The sequence below is a fragment of the Macaca thibetana genome, chromosome 8 (assembly GCF_024542745.1).
Source record: "Macaca thibetana thibetana isolate TM-01 chromosome 8, ASM2454274v1, whole genome shotgun sequence".
NCBI lineage: Eukaryota > Metazoa > Chordata > Mammalia > Primates > Cercopithecidae > Macaca > Macaca thibetana.
Window position 1 is genome coordinate 138,794,657 of NC_065585.1, and position 24,440 is coordinate 138,819,096.

The following is a 24,440-nucleotide window of genomic DNA, read 5'->3' on the forward strand; positions in this document are numbered from 1 at the left end:
CAGGCCCCACCTGGAGAGACTCAGAGATGTCTGGGGGTGGGTGAAGAGCTACAAGCCCTCGGCAGCCGCACCTTCCCTTCTCTGCTAGGGAAAGCTTACAAGAGGGTCTTATTCACATACAAAGCAAGAGGACAGAATACAATTGTCATCAGGGTTTAATCTTAGAGATTACCTTTTAAGGAAAAGTCATTGTTTTCATGCCATCAAGCAGTAGTTTTGGATAATATCCGTGCATCTAATAGATATCTCAATAAACATTTACACTTATGTGTTATACCTGTCATCATCTATCATCTATCTATCTCTACGTATCTATTGTGTATCTATCAATTAATTGATCTATTGATTGATCATCTATGATCTATTATTCTATATATATCCATCTATTATGTATTTATCTACTGATTGACCCAGCAATTATCTATCATTATCTATCTATCATCTATCTATCATCTATCTATATCTATCTATCTATTATCTGTCACCTGTCAACATTGATCTTCTGAATTTCTCTCTGGAGGACAGAAGACTCTACTCTTACATAGGCCAGAAAAGCTGTACATTGAAATGAATCAAGTTTACACATAAAGAAATAGGAGTAACTGCTGTTCAATATATCATTCACATGGTAACTTTAAAGATGTGGCATGAAGCCCTGAAGGTCAAATACCAAGTTCATCCCAGGTACGTACACAAGAGAAACCACCAGCTGTGTCTTTGGGGGCCATAGTAAAAGAAAAATATTGGATAATATATCAATAAGCACTGATCATGCACCAGGAAATTCACCTTCATTGTCTCATTTTATCTCCAAAGTAGCCCTTTGAAGATGATCCTTTTATTTTCAGTTTAAAGACAGGAAACCGAGGCTTCCATATGTTAAGGTCCTATCATTAGTGAGTGGCAGCACTGGGATTCAAACCCAGTTCATATAATCCAAAGCTCAAGAGCTTCCCACTGATACACCATGAGCATTCTGTGTTTTCACAGCATCAGATAAAAATGGTCACCAACTCCTGGCCATTGTTAGCAAACATCTGAAATCATGTAGGATTTTGATCAGTGCCTCTGGTTACATGATTCTTTACCACAGATATCAACACTAGTTTCTCCCTCAGTCTGAAATCAGAATCTAAATAGGGAAGTTGCTTTTCTTTTATATTTGAAATGTTTTATTTAAGATGTCATCTCTTATACATGGTAAGAATTAAGTAATATTTTAGTATTTTCTTGAGGTAAAAAAATAAAAACAGTATTGCTATAGTATCCTACCTGCTGATAATTCATTCCTATATCCATGGGAGAGCAACGAAATTCAAAATAAGGTATTTGCTTTTTAATCTTAATTTATTATTTTAACTTTTGTTTTAGGTTTGGAGTACATGTGCAGGTTAGTTATATAGGTGAACTCATATCACAGGGGTTTGTTGTACAGATTATTTGGTCACCCAGATACTATACCTAGTATCCATTAGTTATGTTTGCTGATCCTCTCCCTGTTCTCATCCTCCACCCTCCAATAAGCCCCAGTGTCTGTCATTCCCTTCTTTGTGTTCATGAGTTCACATCATTTAGCTCCTGCTTAGAAGTGAGAACACACAGTATTTGATTTCCTGTTTCTGCCTTAGTTTGCTAATGATAATGCCCACAAGTTCCATCCATGTTCTCACAAAAGACTTGATCTCATTCCTTTTTATGGCTGCATAGTATTCCATGGTGTATATGGACCACACCTTCTTTATCCAATCTGTCACTGATGGGCGTTTCAGTTGATTCTACGTCTTTGCTATTGCGAATAGTGCTACAATGAACATATGCATGAATGTGTCTTCATGGTAGAATAGTTTATATTCCTCTGAGTATAGGCAAGTTGTTTTTAACCATCTGTTCCTTCATTGTTTCTAGGAAAATGAAATGAAAAATGCTATAGTAATTGAAGAAGTTTATCAATGTGAGGAGAAATCTCTTGAATGGCATTTCTACCTGCAGGGCTCTCTACCCACTACCCTGCTTGGGCCTGGGAGGACCTGTGCCCAGGGATGGGGCTGCACTGTGACTGCCATGGGCTTGAGCTTCTTATAACGTCCATTCCTCCACGCAAAGCGTCAAGCATTTCATCTCATGACTGTGTGGCTATAAACATCAATTGATCATTGTGTATTAATACATTTTCTTTCAACCCAGAAATTTACTTTTTTCTTCTGATTTCAGGAAATGAAAGCATTTCCATGAGACTCTAAAGAGATTGTGGGCCCTAGGCACTGTGCCCTGTGCCCCTAGCAAGTAAGTTAGCCCCTAGCAGACAAGGAGAGAAGGCAGAAAAGGCTCACTCACAATGCAGCACCCTGCGCAGAGTGACGGCATGGCCTCTGCTCACACTCTTGAGCTACCGCTGGTCCCGTAGGCCCAGCTGGCCCCGGGCTGGGCAACTCTTTCTGGAAATGGGGCTTTACTTTTGAGGGCAGGCAGAACTTTGTAGTAGCCGGAGCTTCAGACCGTGAAAGGGGAGCACTCATGTTACACGAGATGGGTAACTACTGCTGTCTGTGATTGCATAGGCCTTGGGAAGGAAACTGCGGCACGTTCCCCTGGGGAAAAGATGTTAACTAGTTAACAGTAGTCTGTATGTGGCTGCCTCAGTTTCCCCATTCATCGTATATGCTCCCCTGTAACGTAGAGCCCATCTCGAACTCTCCACCTGCTTGCGGGGTCTTGTCTGTCTCCTGCTTATCATTCCTTTCTCCTGCAGCACTGGGCCCTGTCACCCTGCAAATGGGTCACGATGAAGCCTGCTCTTAGAGTTCCGGCTGGCCAGAGTCTCCCCTTGCTTGCTGGAAATGTGTCTTATAGAGTTCACTTTTGCTCTCAGTGACCACTTTCCTAGCTCAGCCTCCTCTGTTATTGATAATATCCTAAAACAAGGTCACTTTTCAATGCCCTCTTGAATGCTATGGCATCTCCTCTCTCCTTCAATTACATATCTTCCACCTCCATTCCATGCCAACAGCAGCCTCCATATTTAGGTAAATTTTTTCAGCTCTAGGTTCTTCCTGATACTTTCTTCACCTCCCTTTGTTCCATGATAATGGAATTCTGGGATGTAATAGATTTGAGCCCAAGCAAGTTATAATAAAATACTTGCTGTCTTATTTTGAAGGAATGATGTAATGACCTTAAGACTCTTTATGGATATTAGTAAGAGTTTAATGCCTTCTATTTAAAAGATGTCATATATAACTAATTCCCCAATTTAATTTAAAATTTATTTCACTTTTTTTGTTTATAAATTAGATGACAAAAACTCGATTCTTTTCTTTTTTATTACTATTGTATTGGTTTCACATGAACCTCATCCTCTGCCAACGTATTTTGTGTATTATTGTCAACTCTGTTAAGACTGTGGATGTGTTAACAGGATATTTTCTTAACCCTCAGACACATAGCCCACTATATGTACATTGGAATGACTTGGATTGGAAGTGATCATTGCTGTGGGCCAAGAAAAACAGGAATACGTTTTAGGCAGAAGATCATATGGTAGTCTGAACACAATATTTGAAGTATTTGGAGGGTGTAGCAACACACAAAATTTTGTAAGGAATTCTGTGCAGATGTTTAGCATTGGGTACCCAATATGAGGTCATGCAAATTCTGACAGGTGGATAAACTGTAAAAGTCACTCCGGGTTAGATGATATTCAGAGAGAAAGCAGAGGTGCCTCAAGCAGTAGACAGGCAGGCAAAGCTCCAGTGAAAAGTGCCAATGTGGAAAAAGCATTTATGAAGCAGAACCTATGCTTACAGGAATGTAGGACACTATGTTCGACTGTCAGATCAGAGGTTCAGACACAGAGGAAGGCATCAGTTTACTTAGAGACACATCTAAGAACCAGGTTTAGGAAAAGTAAGTAGCTTGGATTTTGACATTAAGTCACAATAGCAGAAACAAACCAGCAGCAGGATGCCCTCATTGTGAGTCTCAGAAAGTGGATGGCTTTACCTGCTGTAGAAGGACAGGGAAGTTTCTAGAAACTGGAACCTGAATTGGCTGGCAACGCTGGAGGTGCCCCAATTATGGAGAGAGATGCATCCTGGGCTAGGGCTACTTAGGGCTTTGGTCATTTACAGAGTTCCAGGTGACAAAGTTAAAGGATCTGGGTCACAGTGAATACCCTGGACGACCAACAGAAGGACGCAGGGCATATGCAGGTGAAGAGAACTGAGGACCGGGAGCTAAGGGAAAAACACAACATTTACTTATTTCACCATTTGTTTAAAAGATAAACTGATTTATTACAAAAAATAAACTAAGCATTTAAATCTAACAAAGTTACTTTTCTTTCTTATCTAAACATAATCTGTATGTGCTCATATATTCAGTTATATTCCCCCAAAATGAGTGGTCTACCTCAAACTGTCTTATTCCCAGGTCACTATTGAAACAATTATCCTATGAATTCTTACTGAGTACAACATGGTGACATTCAGTTGTGAAGAAAAGTTGACTTCTAACAGACTTTAAACCGATATTATGTTAATAAAAAGATGTGTATGTTAAGAGGAAAATTGGCCAGGCGCGGTGGCTCAAGCCTGTAATCCCAGCACTTTGGGAGGCCGAGACGGGCGGATCATGAGGTCAGGAGATCGAGACCATCCTGGCTAACACGGTGAAAACCCGTCTCTACTAAAAAATACAAAAAACTAGCCGGGCGAGGTGGGGGGCGCCTGTAGTCCCAGCTACTCGGGAGGCTGAGGCAGGAGAATGGCGTAAACCCGGGAGGCGGAGCTTGCAGTGAGCTGAGATCTGGCCACTGCACTCCAGCCTGGGCGACAGAGTGAGAGACTCCATCTCAAAAAAGAAGAAAATTAACTTGTAAACTCAGAATTTTCTGTGCTATAAAAAAGATAGTAAAGATGGCAAGTGTTAATGCCAATGATGATACAGGAGGATGACTATGTACATGTTTCCTTGATTGAATTCTTGCAAACCTTTCCACTTGTTTTTATTCTTCGTCTTTTGTTTCCCCCTTTTAGTGGAGAATGGGGTCTCACTATATTGCGCAGACAGGTCTTGAACTGGGCTCATGCTATCCTCCCACCTCTGCCTCCCTAACAGCTAAGATTACAGGCGTGAGCAAACCTTTCCTATCAACGTGTCAAGACATAGCCATACATTTTTATAAACTGACACCTTGTAAGAATCCTGAAAATGGCATTTTTACTCTTCTTCTATAAGGAAAGAAAGCCTGTAAAATATTCTTCAATAGAATGATTTTCAGTGGAAATACCACAATAGATGAGGCAGTCTAAGTAATTCCAGTACAATAGAGGGACAGGCTGCCTGAGCGCACCTAGGAGGAACTTTATTATGAAACAAGATGGGCATTTTAGAAGGAGGGCAGCCATCCCCATCTCTGGGAATGCCGTGCATAAGACAAGTCCCCCACACAAACATACAATTCCTGGTTTAGGTTAGAAAGTTTTACTTTTATGTGTATATATTTAAGCCTCAAAACAAATATTTAACAATTGTAAAACATAAAACACTTGGGGCCAAACTTGACAACATTCAGGAGAGGGCATGTTTGGGTGTGTCTTTGTAGCACTGCAGCACTCTAAAACTGAAGCACCTCATACCTTCGTCTGTCTCAAGGTGAGGCTGCCGTAAAAACAGGACATAAATCTTCATCCATTTCTCAAAGGGAGGAAGGTGGAAAGTACCACGATGACCATCTTAAGAAAAGACAATGCTACAGTAGTGTATAGTAATGTCCTAGGCCTTCACATTCATTCACCGACTCACCCAGAGAAACTTCCAGTCCTTCAAGTTCCATTCATAGTAAGTACCTGAAATGGTTTGGATTTGTATCCCTGCCTAAGTCTCATGTCAAATTGTAATCCCCAGTGTTGGAGGAAGGCCTGGTAGGAGGTGATTTGATCATGGGTTCTTGGGGGCAGATTTCTCGCTTGCTGTTCTAGTGATAGTAAGTGGGTTCCCATGAAATTTAGTTGTTTAAAAGTGTGTAGCACCTCTCCCTTTGCTCTGTTCTCCTTCTCTGGTCATGTAAGATGTGCCTGCTCCCCTTTTGCCATCTGCCATGATTGTACATTTCCTGAGGTCTCCCCAGCCATGCTTCCTGTGCAGCCTGCAGAACCGTAAGCCAATTAAACCTCTTTTCTTTATTTAAAAAAAAAAAAAAAAAAGAAAAGACAATGACACAAGATGATGCTTAATTGATTTACTCAATGTCAAAAAGCAAATTAGAGGTAGAGATGGGCATATATTCCAGTCTCTTGCCGTTTAGTATGATGTTTTATCATCCTTGCTAACTTACCAATATATATGTCATCACAAAGACTAAAATGTAAGTTTATGATGTTGTCAAACATCCCACTGAAACCATTCTGTGCTTGGATTCTGTGGGAAGGAGCCAAGCATTCTGTGGCTATAGTGGGAGATTTGTCTAATAAGGGTCTGTGATCATCCTGGTGACCACTATCATGCCCTCAAATCCTACAGAGGTCATGTCGGTCTACGACCAGCTTTTACATTGATGTGGATAATTTCCTGCAAGGTTTCGTTTTGCCAATTATTTTTTCTTCTTTGCATAATGAATTATTCCTTATATGTTGTGATGATCTGATAGTTGATTTACATTGCTATTTACGTTCATCATTTGGAACTAATTGAGGAATATATTGTTGGCCACCAGTACATGGAGAAAGACAAAAGGACCTAGAGGAGGATGACATAAATAATTTAATTATGAGGATCAAACTCAAGGCTTATGACTTAAGTGTGAAATAAAATGAAGGCCGACAGATGATATCATCAAATGCTATAAAATCTAAAATGTTCTGATAGGAGCGATGACAGAATATTTTCCCATTCTTTTCTAGGGGCAATAAAAAGTGATTGTTATTGTATTAGTCGGTCATGGATGCATTGCATTTGCAAGGTTTATTTGTAGGAAGTTAAGCAGCATGGAGACCCGGACACTGTGTCAGGAAGAAAACACTGGGTGAGGGGTCAGAGGTCATTCTGTTTCTGATTTTGATTTTTCCTTATGTAGATCATTTTTAATGATGTCTTTAAAAGAAAAAATGTTCTAAAATCTATTCAGATTCAAAATGGTTATTTTGCTCTGCTCCACAAATTCTGACATAAAAACATTTGAAGGCTATTTGTATTTCTACAACAAACCCTTTTTTTTTTCTTGTAAACCAAGTAAAAATTTCAGAAAACACTGATATGAAAATAATCCTGTCAATTAGATTCCAATGCCAGGCAACTAGAGCGAGGAACATGAAAACATATCAAGGCAACTGGGAATATTGAGCTTGACATTTGCAAAGATCTGAAGTGATACAATTAGCACCATTCAATAGTAAATGCCAAGACTGAACCCTCACTGTCAGATATTTTAAAAATGACGGGAGGTGAGGTGAAGGAAACTCCCCTTCCTGGGTCTCCGGGGGTCAGATGTGTGTCTGTTTTAACAGTGACGAAGGGTGGGGTGAAGGAAACTCCCCTTCCTGAGTCTGTAGGGTTGGGTGTGGATCTCTTGGTTCTGCTACCCGCCTGCTGCTTCATCTGTCATATCCCAGGTTGTGTGTTTCTTCTATAAACACAACATTGTTTTTGGACACTCTTAGTATTGAAATGCTATAAAATTTTTTAAAAAATCAAACGGTATTTTAACTGTTGAAGAGTGTATAAAGTTGTCTTATGATTTTAGGCAAGTTTCCTTTAACACCTTCTAAAAATGGAGCGCGTAAGATCTTTGGTGTGGAGTATGAGAGAGAGAAGGGTTGAGAATGGACTAACGTTTCTGGTTTTGGTGACTATTAGTGACTTGGGAAAATGGGGAAGGGTAGATTATTGAAGGTAAAAAGAAAAAAGAGGTAAGATTTTATTTAGGGGTATAAGAATGTTGAAGTCCCTTATCATTTGCATTAGGTTTTTAGTCTTGCTGTGATGTGAACCGTAGATTATAGATGCCCATGAAGTTAGAAGTTGCCCATTGGACATCATACAACCTACTAAAATAATGACAATAAGACAATGTTAGACAAAAACAGAAGGTTAGAGGTGGAAAGATAAATGACAGATATTTTTTTAAAACCCCAGAATTTACAGGACAGTGATGACTTGAATTGTAAATGGGATGAAGAAAGGAATAAACCATGACTCTGAGATTTAGGTTCTGATGAGGAAGGCTTTAGTGCTATTAAATTCCATAGGAAAAACCAAACAAAAACAAAAAACCGTTCAGAGACTTATCTAGGAATCACAGTACTTCCTAAGTCAGAAATTTGCCATTATGTTAACCAGAAATCAATCTCCTTTTTTAAGAATAAGAAAATGATTTTGTAAGCAGACTGGACAGGAGAAACGCCTTCATGGTGATGTTTGAGGTTGGTGGGTTAAGTAGAGGTGCTCGTGATAGGTCCTGGATGGGCAACCTTGCCCCACTGGCTGTGGACTCCACTGCCATGACACCTCTCACCTCCATAATGCAACCAGGTCATCAGGGGCGTCCCGACAGCTTTGGTCAGTTTACTGGAACCTGGTGCATTATACATCCTGGCCAATGAAACCAACTGATGGAACAAGACAATAAAGTTCCATAAGTAGTTATGTATGCACATGGATTGGCTGTCTCTTCTGGAAACTTCCAGAAGCCTTAGTGCAATTTAGCATAAAACAAGATCTCTATGAAATAGGCCTATTTGGGAGAAGAAATTCTTTATCTGTGCTCTTCTAGACAGTACAATATTCAAAGGAAATGCTAAGAAATTGCTCATTCTATGTAGGTTCTTATTAATTTGAATGTTTAGTCATTTAACTAATATTGTAAAATGTAACAGACCTCAAGGAATAAAATGGCTCTAACTGAAAATATAAAAATAAAATGATTCATCAGGAGGTGAAGGAAAACGTTCTGCTTCTGTTGGAAATCTGTGCTGTTATTCATGTTCCTGGCTGTGAAATGTATTGAAAATATTTGTCAGTTCATTTATCATCCTCAAATTAAATTCATTGTGACCCAAATAACACTATTTGGTATTCATAATGCTGAAGATGTCTGCACGGACTTTCACATATTATGTAAAATAATCCATGGAAATGTTTATTATGTAAATATGTCACCAAACATTTCCACATTGATATGTAATGAAAGCTGATGGAATTCCCTCTTCAGAAAAACACTTTATGAAACTGTGTAGGTTCCATTTTAGGTTTGTTAAATAATATTGAATCCATTTTGAAATTCCCCTTATTGCATATTTCTGGTTGAATGCTATTTTTAAATCCTCCTAAATTTTGTAAAAATCAGAAAGTGTTAAAATTTGAAACACATACATTTATTTTCACAATTTTGAAAATCAGCTCCTTATTTTTATGTAGAAAACACGTGAACTTTGTGTTTTCATAACACTTTGAAATCACTAGAAGCTTACTATTTTATTTTAATCAAAGGCACTTACAAACCAGTTAAATATAGTAACGTGTACATTTCACTGTTTATTTTTTCACTGCCAGACTCAGGGGATACAGTAAACAATGCATGCTCTCCGTGCTACCCCTGCCTTCAGGGAGGTTCATTTCTAGACGAAGTAATGAGGTATTTGCATGGAGAAACTTGGAAGAATTAGATACACACAGAGCACCTGTCATTGCCTACTTGTGGTGGGATTCACAGGAAATTCAGGGAGAAGGAAGAGCCTTCAGGAGGTAGGGTAGGACAGCGGCAGCCGTAAGGGAACTTGATCTTAAAGGACAGAGAGGATCTGGGCAACACTACGGCACAAAGGACCATGAGCCTGGGTGCAGAGGGCATCACCAGGGGGCAGGATCCTTGGACGACTGGGACCAGGGTGAATACTCTGGTATCTTGGCGACCCCTTAGTTAGCAACAACAGCCATCTTGTGTGCAGTGAGGGAGGCTTAGACTGAGCACTGGAAGCTTAGAAAGCAAAGGATTCGACCCACCTGATGGTGGGTGCAGGGGGTTGTGCACGACTTCGGTGGCTAGTTTCAAGGAGCAGTGGAGAGAGGGGAGGCGAAGGTGGAAGAGATTGAGAGTTGTGGGTCTTTCAGATGAATTGGGAAATACAAAAGCGGTGCCATTTTGGGGGAAGAGATGGAACTCACGGCCTTTGTTTGCAAAAATGTTGGTGACAGACTCCGTTTTGCTTTGTATTTGTATTCTGCTACTGAACGCCTTATGGTCAGTAAGGTGCAGAAATGTGCATGTCAGGGGCAAAAAAAGTGTGCGGCAAGCAGGCGTTGTATCCCAGTAGGCAGGGTGAGCGTGCGTGCCCGCTCCGCGGCCCAGTGGTTTCGGTTATTAATGCCTCAGGAATAAGCCCAGAGAGGACGGGCTGGCACCGCAAGCCACAGTTAGGCTGATGGATGGTAGTCACTCAGCAGAAATTCTTTCAAAGAGTGAGATATTGAAAAGGAGGAAGGGCGCTCTTGCATCCTGACGCAGCGGTGGTCCAGTTGAGGCTGTCACTTCTCAGGAATTGACGACCTGACTCTATTGCTCAAGGTGGTGAATTCTTACATATGGTGGGACCATTTCTTTGTATTTATTAGTTGTAGAATAATAAAAGTATCAGCCTATGAGTCATAACTGCAGCAATAAATTCAAGTATTGTTGATAATCCCTTATATATTTACAGATTTTACTTCTATGAGGAGCTTAATGTGTTTTCATAAATCCTTTACTTTTTCTTGCAAAAATCTCTACAGCATGGGGGAGCGAAGCAATAAGCACTGCCCTTCACAGCCAAGGCTTGAAGGAGGCATGAGGCAGGGGCAGGGTGTGTGAGAGCTGAGTCCAGGACAGAATTTGGGAAGAACTCAGTTGTCTCCCATTTCTTCTCATCCTCCCTCCCTCTCCAAACTAGTGCCAGGGCCGCGGGCCCCACTGCTGTCCCCAGCCTCTCCCAGTGGGGTCCAATTCTCTCCTCAGTTGTTTCACTGCTTCCATTTGGGACCCTAACAGTGCCCAGTGTGGACTTTGCCTTTCTCCGAGATTGACTTTCTTTTCTTTTCTTTTTCTTTTCTTTTCTTTCTTTCTCTTTCTCTTTCTTCCTTCCTCTTTCTTTCTTTCTTTCCTTCCTTCCTTCCTTCCTTCCTTCCTCCTTCCTTCCTTCCTTCCTCCTTCCTTCCTTCCTTCCTCCTTCCTTCCTTTCTTTCTTTCCTTCTTTCTTTCTTTTTCTTTTCTCTCTCTCCTTCCTTCCCTCCTCCCTCCCTCCCTTCCTCTCTGTGTGTGTGTGTGTCTCTCTCTCTCTCTCTCTTTCCCCACCTCTTTCTCTCTTTCCCCCCTCCCCTTTCTTTCTTTGGCAAGAAATAGAAACATAAATGCAGAGAGGAAAGAGCAATAGTCAGGGAATCATGACTCTTACCACTATTTGCACCAGAAAACACTTTTTGAGGCTTAGAGTGAAAGTGAGTAAATTTCAGTAAATTCGTATATGGGAAAATTTGACCCAGATATGTTTATTAGGTTTCCAGAACCAACACTGAAAATTATTCTGGGGAAACAAAAATGTAACAATTATTTTATGAGTGACAAAAGAATGAAGTTCTTAATGGAACTTTAAAAATAAGTTTTATCATTCATATTTATTACTTTTTGGCAAAATCAAATAAATCCTTCAAAGCAAATGAGAAGAGATATAGTAATCTCTTTTACATACTTTGTGGGAAGGTGTCTGAGACAAAGCAACGTTGCTGTTTCGGAAGAAGGACAAAAGGGGTCCTGGGAGGATTGTGTCCACCAGGACGACATTCTCTCCAGACCAAGCAGAGGGAGAGATTCTTCAAAGGGAACTCACTCTGCCTCAGGAGCCAGCTCCCTAAAGGGTCTTACTGTGCACTTCGCTCACCCTGCCTCCTTGAATTTGAGCTTGAGCCTCTGGTGTTTATTAAACTGCATGGTTGGCCTGCTCCTATCTGGAGCCTAAGCTTCCCTGGGCTGCCACTGTTTATTTTTGGCTGTGATAAAACTCTCCAGTGTGTCTTGCTTAGTTAGACTCTTGTAATCATCATTATTTTGTAGGTGATTTTCAGGATTACATGGGACAGCGTAGGCAAACCTACCTGATGCATTGTGTGGCACAGAGCATGTCTTCTGTGTGTGCCAGTGGCAGCCCGTGTATGCTGGGGTTCACCGTGGTGACGAGGTTCTTGACCAGACACTCCTGAAGTCAGGGCCCAGTCTATTCACTTGGTTTCTAGGCCAATGGTGGAGACTTAAGTATAAGGTGATAACAATAAATTAACCAGAGCTTCTATTTCTCCATTAAAATAAATAGTTTTTTTAATGAGTCATCAATTTGGATATTCCCATCTAAGAGCAAATAAATATAAATGTAAGCATTACTGAGATTTAGACAAAAATTAAAATTATATGCTGAGAAACCTACACTACTAATGAAGAATTGCTTTAAAAATGACTCAACTGATATGTTCCTAATGTTCCTTCTGTCTCTTTTCTCACCATTTTTATTTAATGAATTTAGTTTTTCTTCAGCAATCAGGAAAAAAAAAAAACCTGAGAATTTTCCCATCTTTAAAAATAATCATGTAATTCAATTTCACAGAAATTCTGTTTCTTTTTAAAAATTATTGTTGAATGTGTACGGAAGTGTTTGAAAGCATAGAATTATATTTCAATATAAATTAGATATATTTTAATTATGGTATTTGGGATACATTGGTAGAACTATCTTTTACTTGCCACCTTTTTCTATATATTGGCTGTATTTATATTAATATTTAATTACACAAGCTATTGAACTCTGTTTTCAATCTATGTTTAATTTGAATCCTATATTGACATAAAATTGTACCAAATTGTTTGTGTGTTGTAAAGATTTTCATTTGTATTTTGCCATGAAGACTCTGCAGTAGTTCTAATCCCTGTGGTTAAATCCTAAAGAACCAACACTAGTTAATCAAATGCTCGGGGTAGTCAAGAAATTTTTAAGCAATTAGTAATTTTTGGAGCTAAAAACAGAAATATATGAGTTTCATTTTTTTGACCATTTATTCCTAGATATTTTTTAAAGCTAGGCCTTTTCAGCAAGGAAGTTTCTTCTTCAATTATTATCTGGATGCAAGACGGATAAACACCCCCAGTTTGTTTTGCAGTATGTTCTGAGGATAATCCAATTCCGTTCTGTGTAGAAGCCATAGGGTGGCCTGAGTCTGTGTCGTTATGTTTCTGGATCTCCCTTTGTATAAATGCACATATGTGTGTTTGTACGTTTTTTTTATTTGTAAAGCTGAAAGAAGCACCTGCCATCAAGCATGACCTGTGTTAGTTTAGTCACTCACCTGCCCCTTGGAAAGCACAGGGAGCTGCTTTGGAAGCAGCTGCATTTATTTCCCGGTGTGTGGCTGCCTGTGTGTGGGCTGCCCTCTGCTCGGACCTGGCTTCCACAGAAACCCTGCAGAAGGAACCGTGAGACTCCAGGTAGGCAGCTCTTCGGACCACCACCCAAAAAGCGAATGCTTTCTCACTCTCCTCACGTACTTGCTGATGGCACAGTAATACCTCCAATCAAACTCTGAGTCCCAAGGGGCAAGACCATGCCTGTACGTTGAAACACCGCATTGTGTCAAGAAAGATACTGCATATTAAGTGCTTGATAGGTGTGTGTTGAATTAATGAATGGGCATCCTTTTAATAGGGAATATGTTAACTTTTGTGTGTTATCTTTTATCTACACAGATTATGAGTTTCTGGTGAGCAAGGACTGAGGTTGATTAATTTTGTATCTTCGGCATCTAGCAAAATATCTGAAGCCCAGTAGGCACTTCATATGCTAACTAAGCGATTGCATTAATGAATTAATGCTGTAGGCCAGAGGATATGCTACTCCAGATATGTGTTCCCAATTAGAGAACGACAGAGATTTTCTGTCTCTTATTTTTGCATTACTTTTTTTCATTTTAACACCTACTAAAATATTGGAACAAAAGCAAAACATTGTAGTAAGAAGTTATACTATCAAAGATGTTTCATAAATAAAAATAGAATATTACAAGCCTAAGCTACTATATATAATTTACCAGCTTCATCATCGGGGAAGAAATCATAATTAAAAGTAAATTTAGGGAGAAGGCCAAGTGCAATAGCTCACGCATGTAATCCCAACATTTTGGGAGGCCAAGGTGGGCAGATCACGTGAACCCAGGGTTTTGAGCCCAGCCTGGGTAACAAACGGGAAACCCTGTCCTACAAAAAAATATAAATATTAGCTGGGCATGGTGGCCCACGTCTGTGGTCCCAGCTACTCAAGAGGGTGATGTGGGAGGATCGCTTGAGCCTGGTAGCTTAAGGCTATGGTGAGCCAAGATGGCACCACTGCACTCCAGCCTGGGCGACAGAGCAAGACCTTGTCTCAAAAAATACCATTAGAAGTTCACTTATAGAGTAGCGGCTTTATTTTACTTAAAATTTTACTAAACACAAAATTTATAACATTTTACTTAAAGTTAAAATGTGTACAAGGCATGATATTATGAACATATCGAGTAGTGAAACCAGATAAACAATAGTATTAACCAGATAACTGTAGGCTGGTTCTACCTTACGTAGGGAGCCATCCTTACACAGCCACACAGAAGTTCCTATTAAACAAAACAAAACAAAATTAAGTCATTCTGGGCTTTTTTTTTTTTTTTTTTTTTTTTTTAAACTATCCCTTGCTATACAAAGAAGTGAGTACAACAAAACACTTAATATAACTGGGAAAAAATAGAAAATGTAATAGAAAACAGGGCCCAGAACAACAGAGAATGCAAGTCCACACTTGTGTGATTATGTGTCAGTGTTGACTCGTACTATCTATGGCTATAGCTTGGGTAGTTATTGCGATTGATTACTATTTGTAAGGATGTCGAATTTCCCTGTCAAACTCCATGAGGGCTGAGATTGTCTTGTTCTGTGCCCCTAACATATCCAAAGCATGTTTATTTTTAATTATTTCATAACAGGTGTTATCAGTGAAAGATGTATTCCTTTTCTGGGTTAATACGGGGGATCTGCAATGAGAAGATTGGAATAATTATGTGGCAACCATGCTGATGATTCTCCTCTTCCTCCCTCACCTCTCCCACGAGCTGCGTCTTTCTCTGGTGTCCTGTCTTCATCGCAGACCCCATCTCTCATGTACTGAGTCTTCTGCCTCCACTCTTGCTCAGGCTCAATTTGCAAAATAGTATTTGTGTGTGCTTTCATCCATGCGTGTACTCTTGCCTCATCCCCTCCCTACATCCACTGACACAGGCTCCTTTCCAGCACTAAATAAATACTTTTGCAGATTTTCCTGCTTGTCCTTTCTGTCTTCTCACCCATGTGCATTTTCCACATTGCTTCTGATTATCTCTCTGAAATACGAATATGCTTGTGTCACTTTCCTGTGCAATCTTCTCTGTTGCTTTTCCCCATTGCATGCCGAGTTGTTCTCCACTGCTTGGTGCTGCAGCTGAGCCCTTTCCAGTCTTTCCCATGACCTTTCCTGTCTTCCCTTCAATCCCTGTCTCCATCACAACCGCCACATGTTTAAAAGGAAGCATCAGCAGATACAAATGCTCCTGTAAATTGCTCTTCCCGACTGCCATGCGATGTGAAGCCTTTTCCCCCTGGACTGTTCTCCCTCTGAGTGGATGGCACCCAGGAGGCCCCTAGACCTGCTCAAACCCTTTCTCCTGCAAGGCCCACCCAACCCCTCCAGCTACCAAGATGCCAGTTTCCTTTGTCCCTCTCAACCTTCAGGCAAACCATAGCATTCATTGTGTTGTTTCAGAAGTATTTATTTTCCTGTCTGTCATTCATTAGACAGGGGAAGATAGGAGCCCTGTTTTATTTTACTCTTCTCACCATGCCCCAAAAACATTCCTGACAGATTTGAAAACATTTTTTTTACAGCTCATTCTTTTCCTTTATTTTATTTTTATTGACAAGTAATTATTACACATATTCATGGGGCACATGGTGACGTTACAATACATATAATATATAGTTAGCACCTATTTGTAAATTCCTATCACCTTGTACAAGTTAAAACAATACTTGCCAACTGGATGTATTTAAAGATGAATTTAGAGTGCAATTATTTCAGTTCGTCCATGTAGGTGCCTGATCCTGATCTTGCCCCAAGTTCCCCCACTCTGAGTTTTAAATATCCTCAACAGAGAATATATGTGCATAGTGGTAAAAAATCAGTGAGAAACAGAATAATTTGAATTATTTCACTGAGACTTCTCAAAATTGATATTAACTATTTGAACTACTAGAAGCTCTACACAAGGTCAAAGTACAACTGCATTAAATTCACTTGGGATTAACATATTTAGAATTATAAAATGTTTCAAGATTGACTTATGAAATTCTTAGGTATGATTAACTTGCTTTATGATTTCTTAATAATTGCTTGATAAAAAATAAGATAGTTCCAAAAAATAGATAATTTGGCTATCTGAATCTCATTGTGGACATTCACAGGCTTTTTGATGTTTTACCTTAAGTTCAGAAGTTTACATTTCTGTTTAAATATTGTCAACATTCTGTTTGCTATTTGCTAGTTTTTTAAAAATGTGCAGTATCTTACCATGGGGCTGCTCTTGTAATTACAAAATAATGGCAGCAGAAACTTAATATATGGGGAAAACTGAATGAATTAAATGAAAATAGTAGCTAAGAAAAGAACTCAATTTGAAACCAATAGCATCTATAGCTTAAAAAACCATAGATATATAATTTAAAAGGTAGTTTAAAAATCAAACACACACACACACACACATACACACACACTTCACCTAGAATTTCATTCTTGAATATAGAGAGATGCATTGTAAAACATGGTTCAAACATTTCAGGAAATTCATTATTGAACTTTCCTTCTCAAGCGAACTAAAAAAATAAATTTAAGCAATTATCTTTGAAACTCCCTTTCTATTCAGATGACTGCAAATAGAGTTAATAAAAAGCAATAGTAAGTTTTTAATGCAGTTCTTCTTTACACTGAAGGAAACAGTGTGAAAACACTATCCTTTGTTTTTCACATGACAGTCGTGCTTAGATTAGTAAAGAGATTTTTGCCAAAAAAAAGTACATTATCCCAATTGAAACGTCTTAGGTAAAGTGAAGAGATAGTATGTTTCTGTAAATATGTCAAGCTTTTTTCTGTTGCTCGTGAGAGAATACATCAGAGATTCAAAAATGACCAGTATTCCTTTTCTTCAGTTGTATTTCCAGAGCTCACCTGAGCACGAAAGTACTTTCTCAAGAGTTGCTCAGATAGAAGCTGAAAAAACTCACGTTACTGTGAGCTCATTGTTCAGCCTGATGTATGAAATGGATTAAGTCTGGAGCTGGTTCTCTTGAAACACAAGTGCTTTATTTGGAAGATAAGAACTAGTTCAAATACTTGAAAGTTAAAAGCAAGTCTCATAGAGCTCTAATATTGTGTTAGACTTAGAAGATAACTTCGATTTAATTCTTAACAATATTAAGACTGAGAAATTACTAAAAAATATATGGAGAAGTAATTTTCATCAGCTGGATGTTTGGAGCTTGTTTTGATTAGAACCTATTGTTCATAGCATTTTGGCTGTGTTTATGACTTAAAATGAAATCACTAGAAAAGAAAGAAATAGATAAAAAAGAAATAGAAATAAATCACTAGAAAAAAAAGAAATAAATAGTAAATAGATTTAAGCTTTGATTGTAATAATAGTGCTTTGACACAAATAATGTAATTTAGTCTTTTTTAAAGTTTCTAGAGCATAAAGAAAATACAGGACCAATATTTGTACCCTGATTAATTTTAGACTAGTGGCTTCAAGATAGAAAAGGATACTTTCTGTATGTTTTTAAAGTTATTACTCTTCAGCAGGCTTAAATTTGATCAGTCAAAAGTCTCTTAAATTGACATTAAAATGGAAATATCTCTATTTGGAAGAATGTCTTTGTAGAATTAAATATATCTTTTAAAAACTTAAGATTTCTTAAAACATAGAAACAGTCTTTTCTGAAATAGTGCAGAATCAACATATAGAATTTGGTGTTGTCATTTCAGAATTTTTCTATTACACATCAAGTAATTTTACCAATATTCAAAAACAGTGTTGGACATTTTTAGGAAACAATGATTATATACTAGTCTTTAAACACACAGCAAGTGAAGCTCAATTGAAATCTACTTCATGCAATTTGCAGGCTAGGCTGTATCCTAACAAATGTGGATAAAGTAAGGGTCCAGGGGTCGAAGTGTCTGAAACGCCAGATCGGAGTCTAACTGCCTTTGAGAACCTGAGAGATGCTGACATGCTATGCCACTAAGGGCACAGTTTAACGGTGGAGGCAGCACTCTTCTCCCTAGCAGGTGACTAAGCTGGTTCATGGCGCAAGTGACACAAGTAGAAGCTTCAGGTTTCCAGGGATATTTCTCTAGTCCTTCAAGGTGTTGATGGCTGTGATTCCAATGCTACTTCCTGCTGTAAAAGCCTATGATTCCCCCAGCAACTGTGTGTGAACCATCACATCCTGTGAGGAGCTTGGAGAGAGCAAAGCTCTCTTCAGTTTACTGAAAATTGGAAAACTGATTTCTAGAATGGCCAAATACTTTCAACTTTCTGACAGGAAAGAGGAATATATTTTATAAAAAGGCATCACGTAACCCTAGAGGCTTCAGGTGTAGAACTTTTTACAAAATAATAAATTTCATGATGCTGTCAAGGTCTTAAGTGATCTTTTGCAAAAACAAGAAAAGGCATCAGAAGAAAAAGGAGACAGCTGGTCATATAAAGAGAAAACTACACTGCCATGAATAACTTGGCTTAATTCTTCTGCATGATAAGGTGTAGTTTAAGCAGAAAAAAAAAAAAACTTTTGATATTGAATGATAGAAAAAGCAATAAAACACATATTTCTGTAACAAAATCCAACCCAAATAAAATTTAGTAGACATTTTAAGGGATACATCTTTTTTCTTTGCTTGTTTGTTTTATAATGTTTCTTTCCACTTTTCTCCAAAAAAAAAAAAAAAAAAAAAAAAAAAAAAAAAACAGGTTTTAATGCAAGTTTTAGGGCAGAGGAAAATGTTTCTTCAAACTAATTTTAAAATAAGCATATTTTTGGATTTTAGAACCTTAACCTTTTTGATTGAAGTCTTTAAAAGCCATGATTTCTGAACATAGAGGCATATTCTGGATAACGTTTAAAGCATTAATATCTAAAAACTACCTGTAGAGCTTATGGCTATAAACTACTGAAACAATTTGTAAGTCCCACAGGAAAATCAATGTCATTACTTCAGCAACATAACCATATGTCTCCAGTGAAGAAAATCTTTTATGATAAACTCTTCTGTACAATCAGGACATAATTTATTGTCAAAATGAACACAGAAAGCCCACAACTTATGATGGTTCACTTACAATTTTTCAACTTTATAATGATGTAAAAGCAACACACGTTCAGTAGAAAGTATACTTTGAGCACCCACGCAACCATCTGTTTTTCATTTCCTGTACAGTATTCAATACTAGCACAAATCATCACAAATCACCTAGCACAAGTCTTGTTTTATAAGAAAGTGTTGACTATCTGGCTGATTATAGGCTCATGCTTATAATCCCAGCACGTTGGGAGACCGAGGCAAGCAGATCACTTGAGGTCAGGAGTTTGAGACAAGCCTGGCCAACATGGTGAAACCCCGTCTCTACTAAAAATTCAAAAATTAGCTGGGTGTGGTGGTGCAATCTGTAATCCCAGCTATTCAGGTGGCTGAGGCAGGAGAAACACTGGAACCCAGGAGGTGGAGGTTGCAGTGAGCCAAGATCATGCCACTGCACTCCAGCCTGGGCAACAGACTGATTTCTTATGCCCCTTGAAAAAAGAGAAGTTCGGGTCACATTGGGTGTGGTTTGTTAAGGTGGATGCCTCCTGGGTGCTGTGTGCAGAACCCCACAGTTCTCTGGCCCAGCTGCCATTCACAGCTTTGTTCTTCGTGGACAGGACCTGGGTGCCCCATTAGCATGGGCAGCCCTCACCCCTCAAAAAGATTTTTAAATTTTCCCAGGATCCTGTTCCAGTGGTTCTGATCATAGGGATAGATGTTGAACTCTTTTTTTTATATTTTTTACACCCTGATTTTGTGTGCCTAATGGATATTTCCAATTCTGTGTTCCAATGGCATTTGATGAGCAGCATACCTAATGTAAATTCAAAATAGTGCAACATTTTGGAAGATTGTTTGTTATGAGTAGTGAGGTGGACTCCACGTGTGGCCAGGGAGAATCATCGCCTCCAACGAGTCTTTCTGTCTCTGGTTTGCTGGTGGTCATCCCCACTGCTAGGCAGGACTGCCTTCTAAAGAGCTGTTCAGATGCTGTCACTTCCAAATCCCCAAACCCAGTAACACTACAACAATAACAACAATAAAGACGTCTGCTTCTTTTTTCCTCTCTGTGAAAACAGAAATGACCACTGAATAATCTGTAATAATGATGGATTTTGTCATACATGATAGGACAGTTGAATGTCTTCCTTTCTGCCCTGTCTTCTTGGCATTATGCAATCAGATGAAGGTCATCAAATATTTGAATGACCCTGAAACCGGAGGTGAATGAAACCTTCCCCCTAATTTCTACCTCCCTTTTGTGGATATTTAGCATATCCCTTTGCTTTGCACCAAAATCGATGTACTCTTCTGCTCTTGAATTCCAAGCATCTTGAATTAAAATTACTGGTGTCTCTTAAATAGATCAGGATTATTGTAAAAATAATAATGTTATAGTTGTTAAAGACTGACTCTTTGTTTAAGGAAACTTTATGGAAGGAAATTTTCTTAGCCACTGAGTGTAAAGGATCAAGCATGCACTCTTCCTCCTATATAAAGTTGCAATTCTCAATCTTGATTATTCAGACATCAGCAGGGTAAAATTACATTGTGAATTTAAGAATGTATTTTCCTCAATAGAAAACATCTCAGACTCCACGTTGACGGGAAGACTTAGCAAAAGTCATACATTCATTTGAAAATTTAATTTAATTTCTTTTTGAGAAAAGGAAACATTCAAAGTTTGGTGGAAATAGAAGTGAAGAGACCATGTGGCCCCTCAAGTTTCCAGCTCTCCTTTTTACAATTGTCAAAATTTGCATCACGATATAAAGAGAAATATGTTACTGTAAGACTGTCTTCACAGATGGCCTTAAAATATTGCCTCACATAAAAGCAATATACAGCTCTCAGTACCGCAGAAGCTAAATCTTCATTTCCGTCATCTATTTCTTTGAGTTTAAGAGCTTATTTTGATGAGGTCATTATAATGATTCATTTCTGGAGTTTCTGTTGTGTGTGGATTTCCTCAAGAGCCTCATAACCATGCACCATCAGGAGTGTGGTCAGCAGTAATTCAGGAGCCCCCAGTTTTCTGTGGGCAGAAACAACTTTTTCTTTTCCCACGAAGTTGAAATCTTGGAGTTTGGAGGAAGTTGTCAGGAAGGTGGGTGGCTCTTGACGAAGGGCTGGAATACGTTCTGGCTGTCAGGATTCTGCAAAGCACCCTGGCAGTGCCACCGGGTAGCCCCTCTTCCTTGGAGGTCTAGGTTGTGGCAGAGAGGGCAAAGAGGCAGCAGAGCATCCCATTCCTAGAGGGCATCGGGGCTCACCAGAGAATCCAGTGTACAGACTGGAGGTTTGGACTGACAGATACAGTTGGGGAAGTCTGGAAAAGAAAAGCTTGAGGGACCGGGCATGGTGGCTCAATCCTGTAATCCCAGCACTTTGGGAGGCTGAGGCGGGTGGATTGCCTGAGGTCAGGAGTTCGAGACGAGCCTGGCCAACAGGGTGAAACCCCGTCTCTACCAAAAATACAAAAAATTGGTTGGGCTTGGTGGCAGGCACCTGTAATCCCAGCTACTTGGGAGACTGAGGCAGGAGAATCGCTTGAACCCGGGAGGCAGAGATTGCAGTGAGGCAAGATCGCGCCATTGCACTCAGACTTGGCAACAAAAGCAAAACTCTGTCAAAAAAAAAAAAAAAACTAAAATAAAAAGCTTGTAAGTAGGGAGGAACAAATAAGGTGATCGAACTTCAAGAAATCACAAATGAGTAACAAATAGCCCCCAATACAGACCCATCTTTCTTTTCCCCTTTGTCAATTCACAATCTCCTTTTTTCTCCCTACTCTTCAAGGAGCATTTAGCAAACTTGTTTATTTCATCTCTGTTTTAAGGGAGATGTACACCCTGTCTTGAGTTCTGTTCATTCCTTCCCTTTCTCTCTTGCAGGTTTTGATTTGGTAAAATGTGAGGATCCGGGCATCCCTAACTATGGCTATAGGATCCGTGATGAAGGCCACTTTACTGACACTGTAGTTCTGTACAGTTGCAACCCGGGGTATGCCATGCATGGCAGCAACACCCTGACCTGTTTGAGTGGAGACAGAAGAGTGTGGGACAAACCGCTACCTTCGTGCATAGGTGAGTGCGGAAGCCAGTCAAACTATTGTGCAAAAGCCAGGCCTCAGGATACTCATGCCTGTTGCTTTGACTTCCTTTATTGGAAAAGAGGAGGAATTTTATCACACCTTACAGTGTGAGTTTTTGTATCCTGCAATTTGCATGTGTCTGTGAGTGTGTGTTTTCAGCAATGAAAGACAGATTTTCTAGTACTCTTTTATGGAGACTATGGGTACAGTGTTATTATTAGAATTATCACATGTGTGTCTTACTGCTTTATGCTCTCAACTTTAATTGCATGGAAGATAAAGGCTTTCCACAGAGGTTATGATTTGGAAGAAGTATTGAAATGATCAGGAGAGATAGATGATGGTGTTTCTTTTTCTCTATGTATATAATGCAGACATAATGGCTTTGGTTTTTAAAAGTAGCTAAATAGAAACGTGTGATGCCTGAAGTTGAACGTTCCCATCTCTCTGTGTCTTCTACAGCGGAATGTGGTGGTCAGATCCATGCAGCCACATCAGGACGAATATTGTCCCCCGGCTATCCAGCTCCTTATGACAACAACCTCCACTGCACCTGGATTATAGAGGCAGACCCAGGAAAGACCATTAGGTACTTGTTTTATTTTGGTTTCAGTGATTTGAGAAAAGAGATATGCCTTCTATTCTTATAGTAGAGATGGTGGTACACCAAATATCCATGGTTAAAGTTTCTGAACCAAAGAAGAAAAGGTAAAGCTGTAGCTAAATGTTATGTTGGCTCACTTGCTTACTTTGCTGTTCCCTTGAAACCATTTATTAAGTTCTATATAATAAAGACAAAATGAGAGTGTCTCAGTTAGCTTCTGCTGCATAACAAACTATCCCCCAAATTTAGTAGCTGAAAAAAATCATGACTTTATGGGTTGCCTGGGCTGTTCTGATCTAGGTGAGATTTACTGGGGATGAGTAGTCCTGGATGACCTTCCTTAAGTGTGAGAGCCTCAGCTGGGATGGTTGGGAAGGCAGGAGCCCCTCCATACAAGGCTTCTGTTCCTGCAGTAGGCTAGTCAGGATGGGAAGGTTGTAGCAGCAAGGGATGACAAACTTCCAACTTCTGCTTACATTACACTTGCTAAGGTGCCCTTTGTCAAAGCAAGTCTCATGGGCTAGGCAAGACTCAAGTTATGAAGAAATAGATTCCACTGCTCTTTTAATAGGAAGAGAAGCAAAGTCATATTTTTAAAAGGCTTGTGTACAGGGTGGAAGCAATGTGTGTCATTTTGCAATATACCAAATTAACTTTGAGGTAGACCAAGAAAGTACTCTAAAGTAACACGTATAAAAGAAAATCATTGCAAATTTCAGAAAATGATGCGAACATTTAAACAAACAGTGTTCTACTCCAATAGTGAGTTCTGAGTTATTACGGTGAGTTATTTAAATCAACAAGAATTAATATTTTAAAGTAAGCTCTTGGTGATCTAGTCTGTGATCTAGTCTGAAATCTGTCTCTGAAACCATAGCACATAAGGCAAAAGGTAATTTTAAAATAAGTTTTATGTTTAGTTCTTGTTTAAAATGAAGAGGACACACAGTCCTAAGCAATACTTTTTAAAATATATTTTTCCTTCAATTAACCTTTCTGTTTCATTGTTGTTGTTATGAATTCTCTGTACAAAATTTGCTTTTGAAAAAATCTGACCTCCAATACCCTTAATCTGCATGTCCCAGGTCTCTACACTCCTTCGTCATGCTCTTATACCCACCAAAGAGTAAATGAATTGGCCCGGCTGCTTCAGTTCCTCCTTCACATATGTGAAGCTGAAAAACAGTAACAGGTCAAAGTCAGGCTGGGCACAGTGACTCATGCCTGTAATCCTAACACTTTGGGAGGCCGAGGCAGGTGGATCACTTAAGGTCAGTAGTTCGAGACCAGCCTGGCCAACATGGCGAAACTC

The 24,440-nt window shown here is 39.3% G+C and overlaps 1 protein-coding gene across 1 annotated transcript in view; it reads left to right on the top strand.

Annotated features, from left to right (window-relative positions):
- CSMD1 (CUB and Sushi multiple domains 1) overlaps window positions 1-24,440 on the top strand; it is a 2,043,790-nt gene that overhangs the window by 1,660,765 nt on the left and 358,585 nt on the right. The window contains 2 exon segments of the mRNA XM_050802644.1: window positions 22,325-22,516; window positions 22,987-23,113. Of these exon segments, the coding sequence (XP_050658601.1) occupies window positions 22,325-22,516; window positions 22,987-23,113 (319 nt within the window).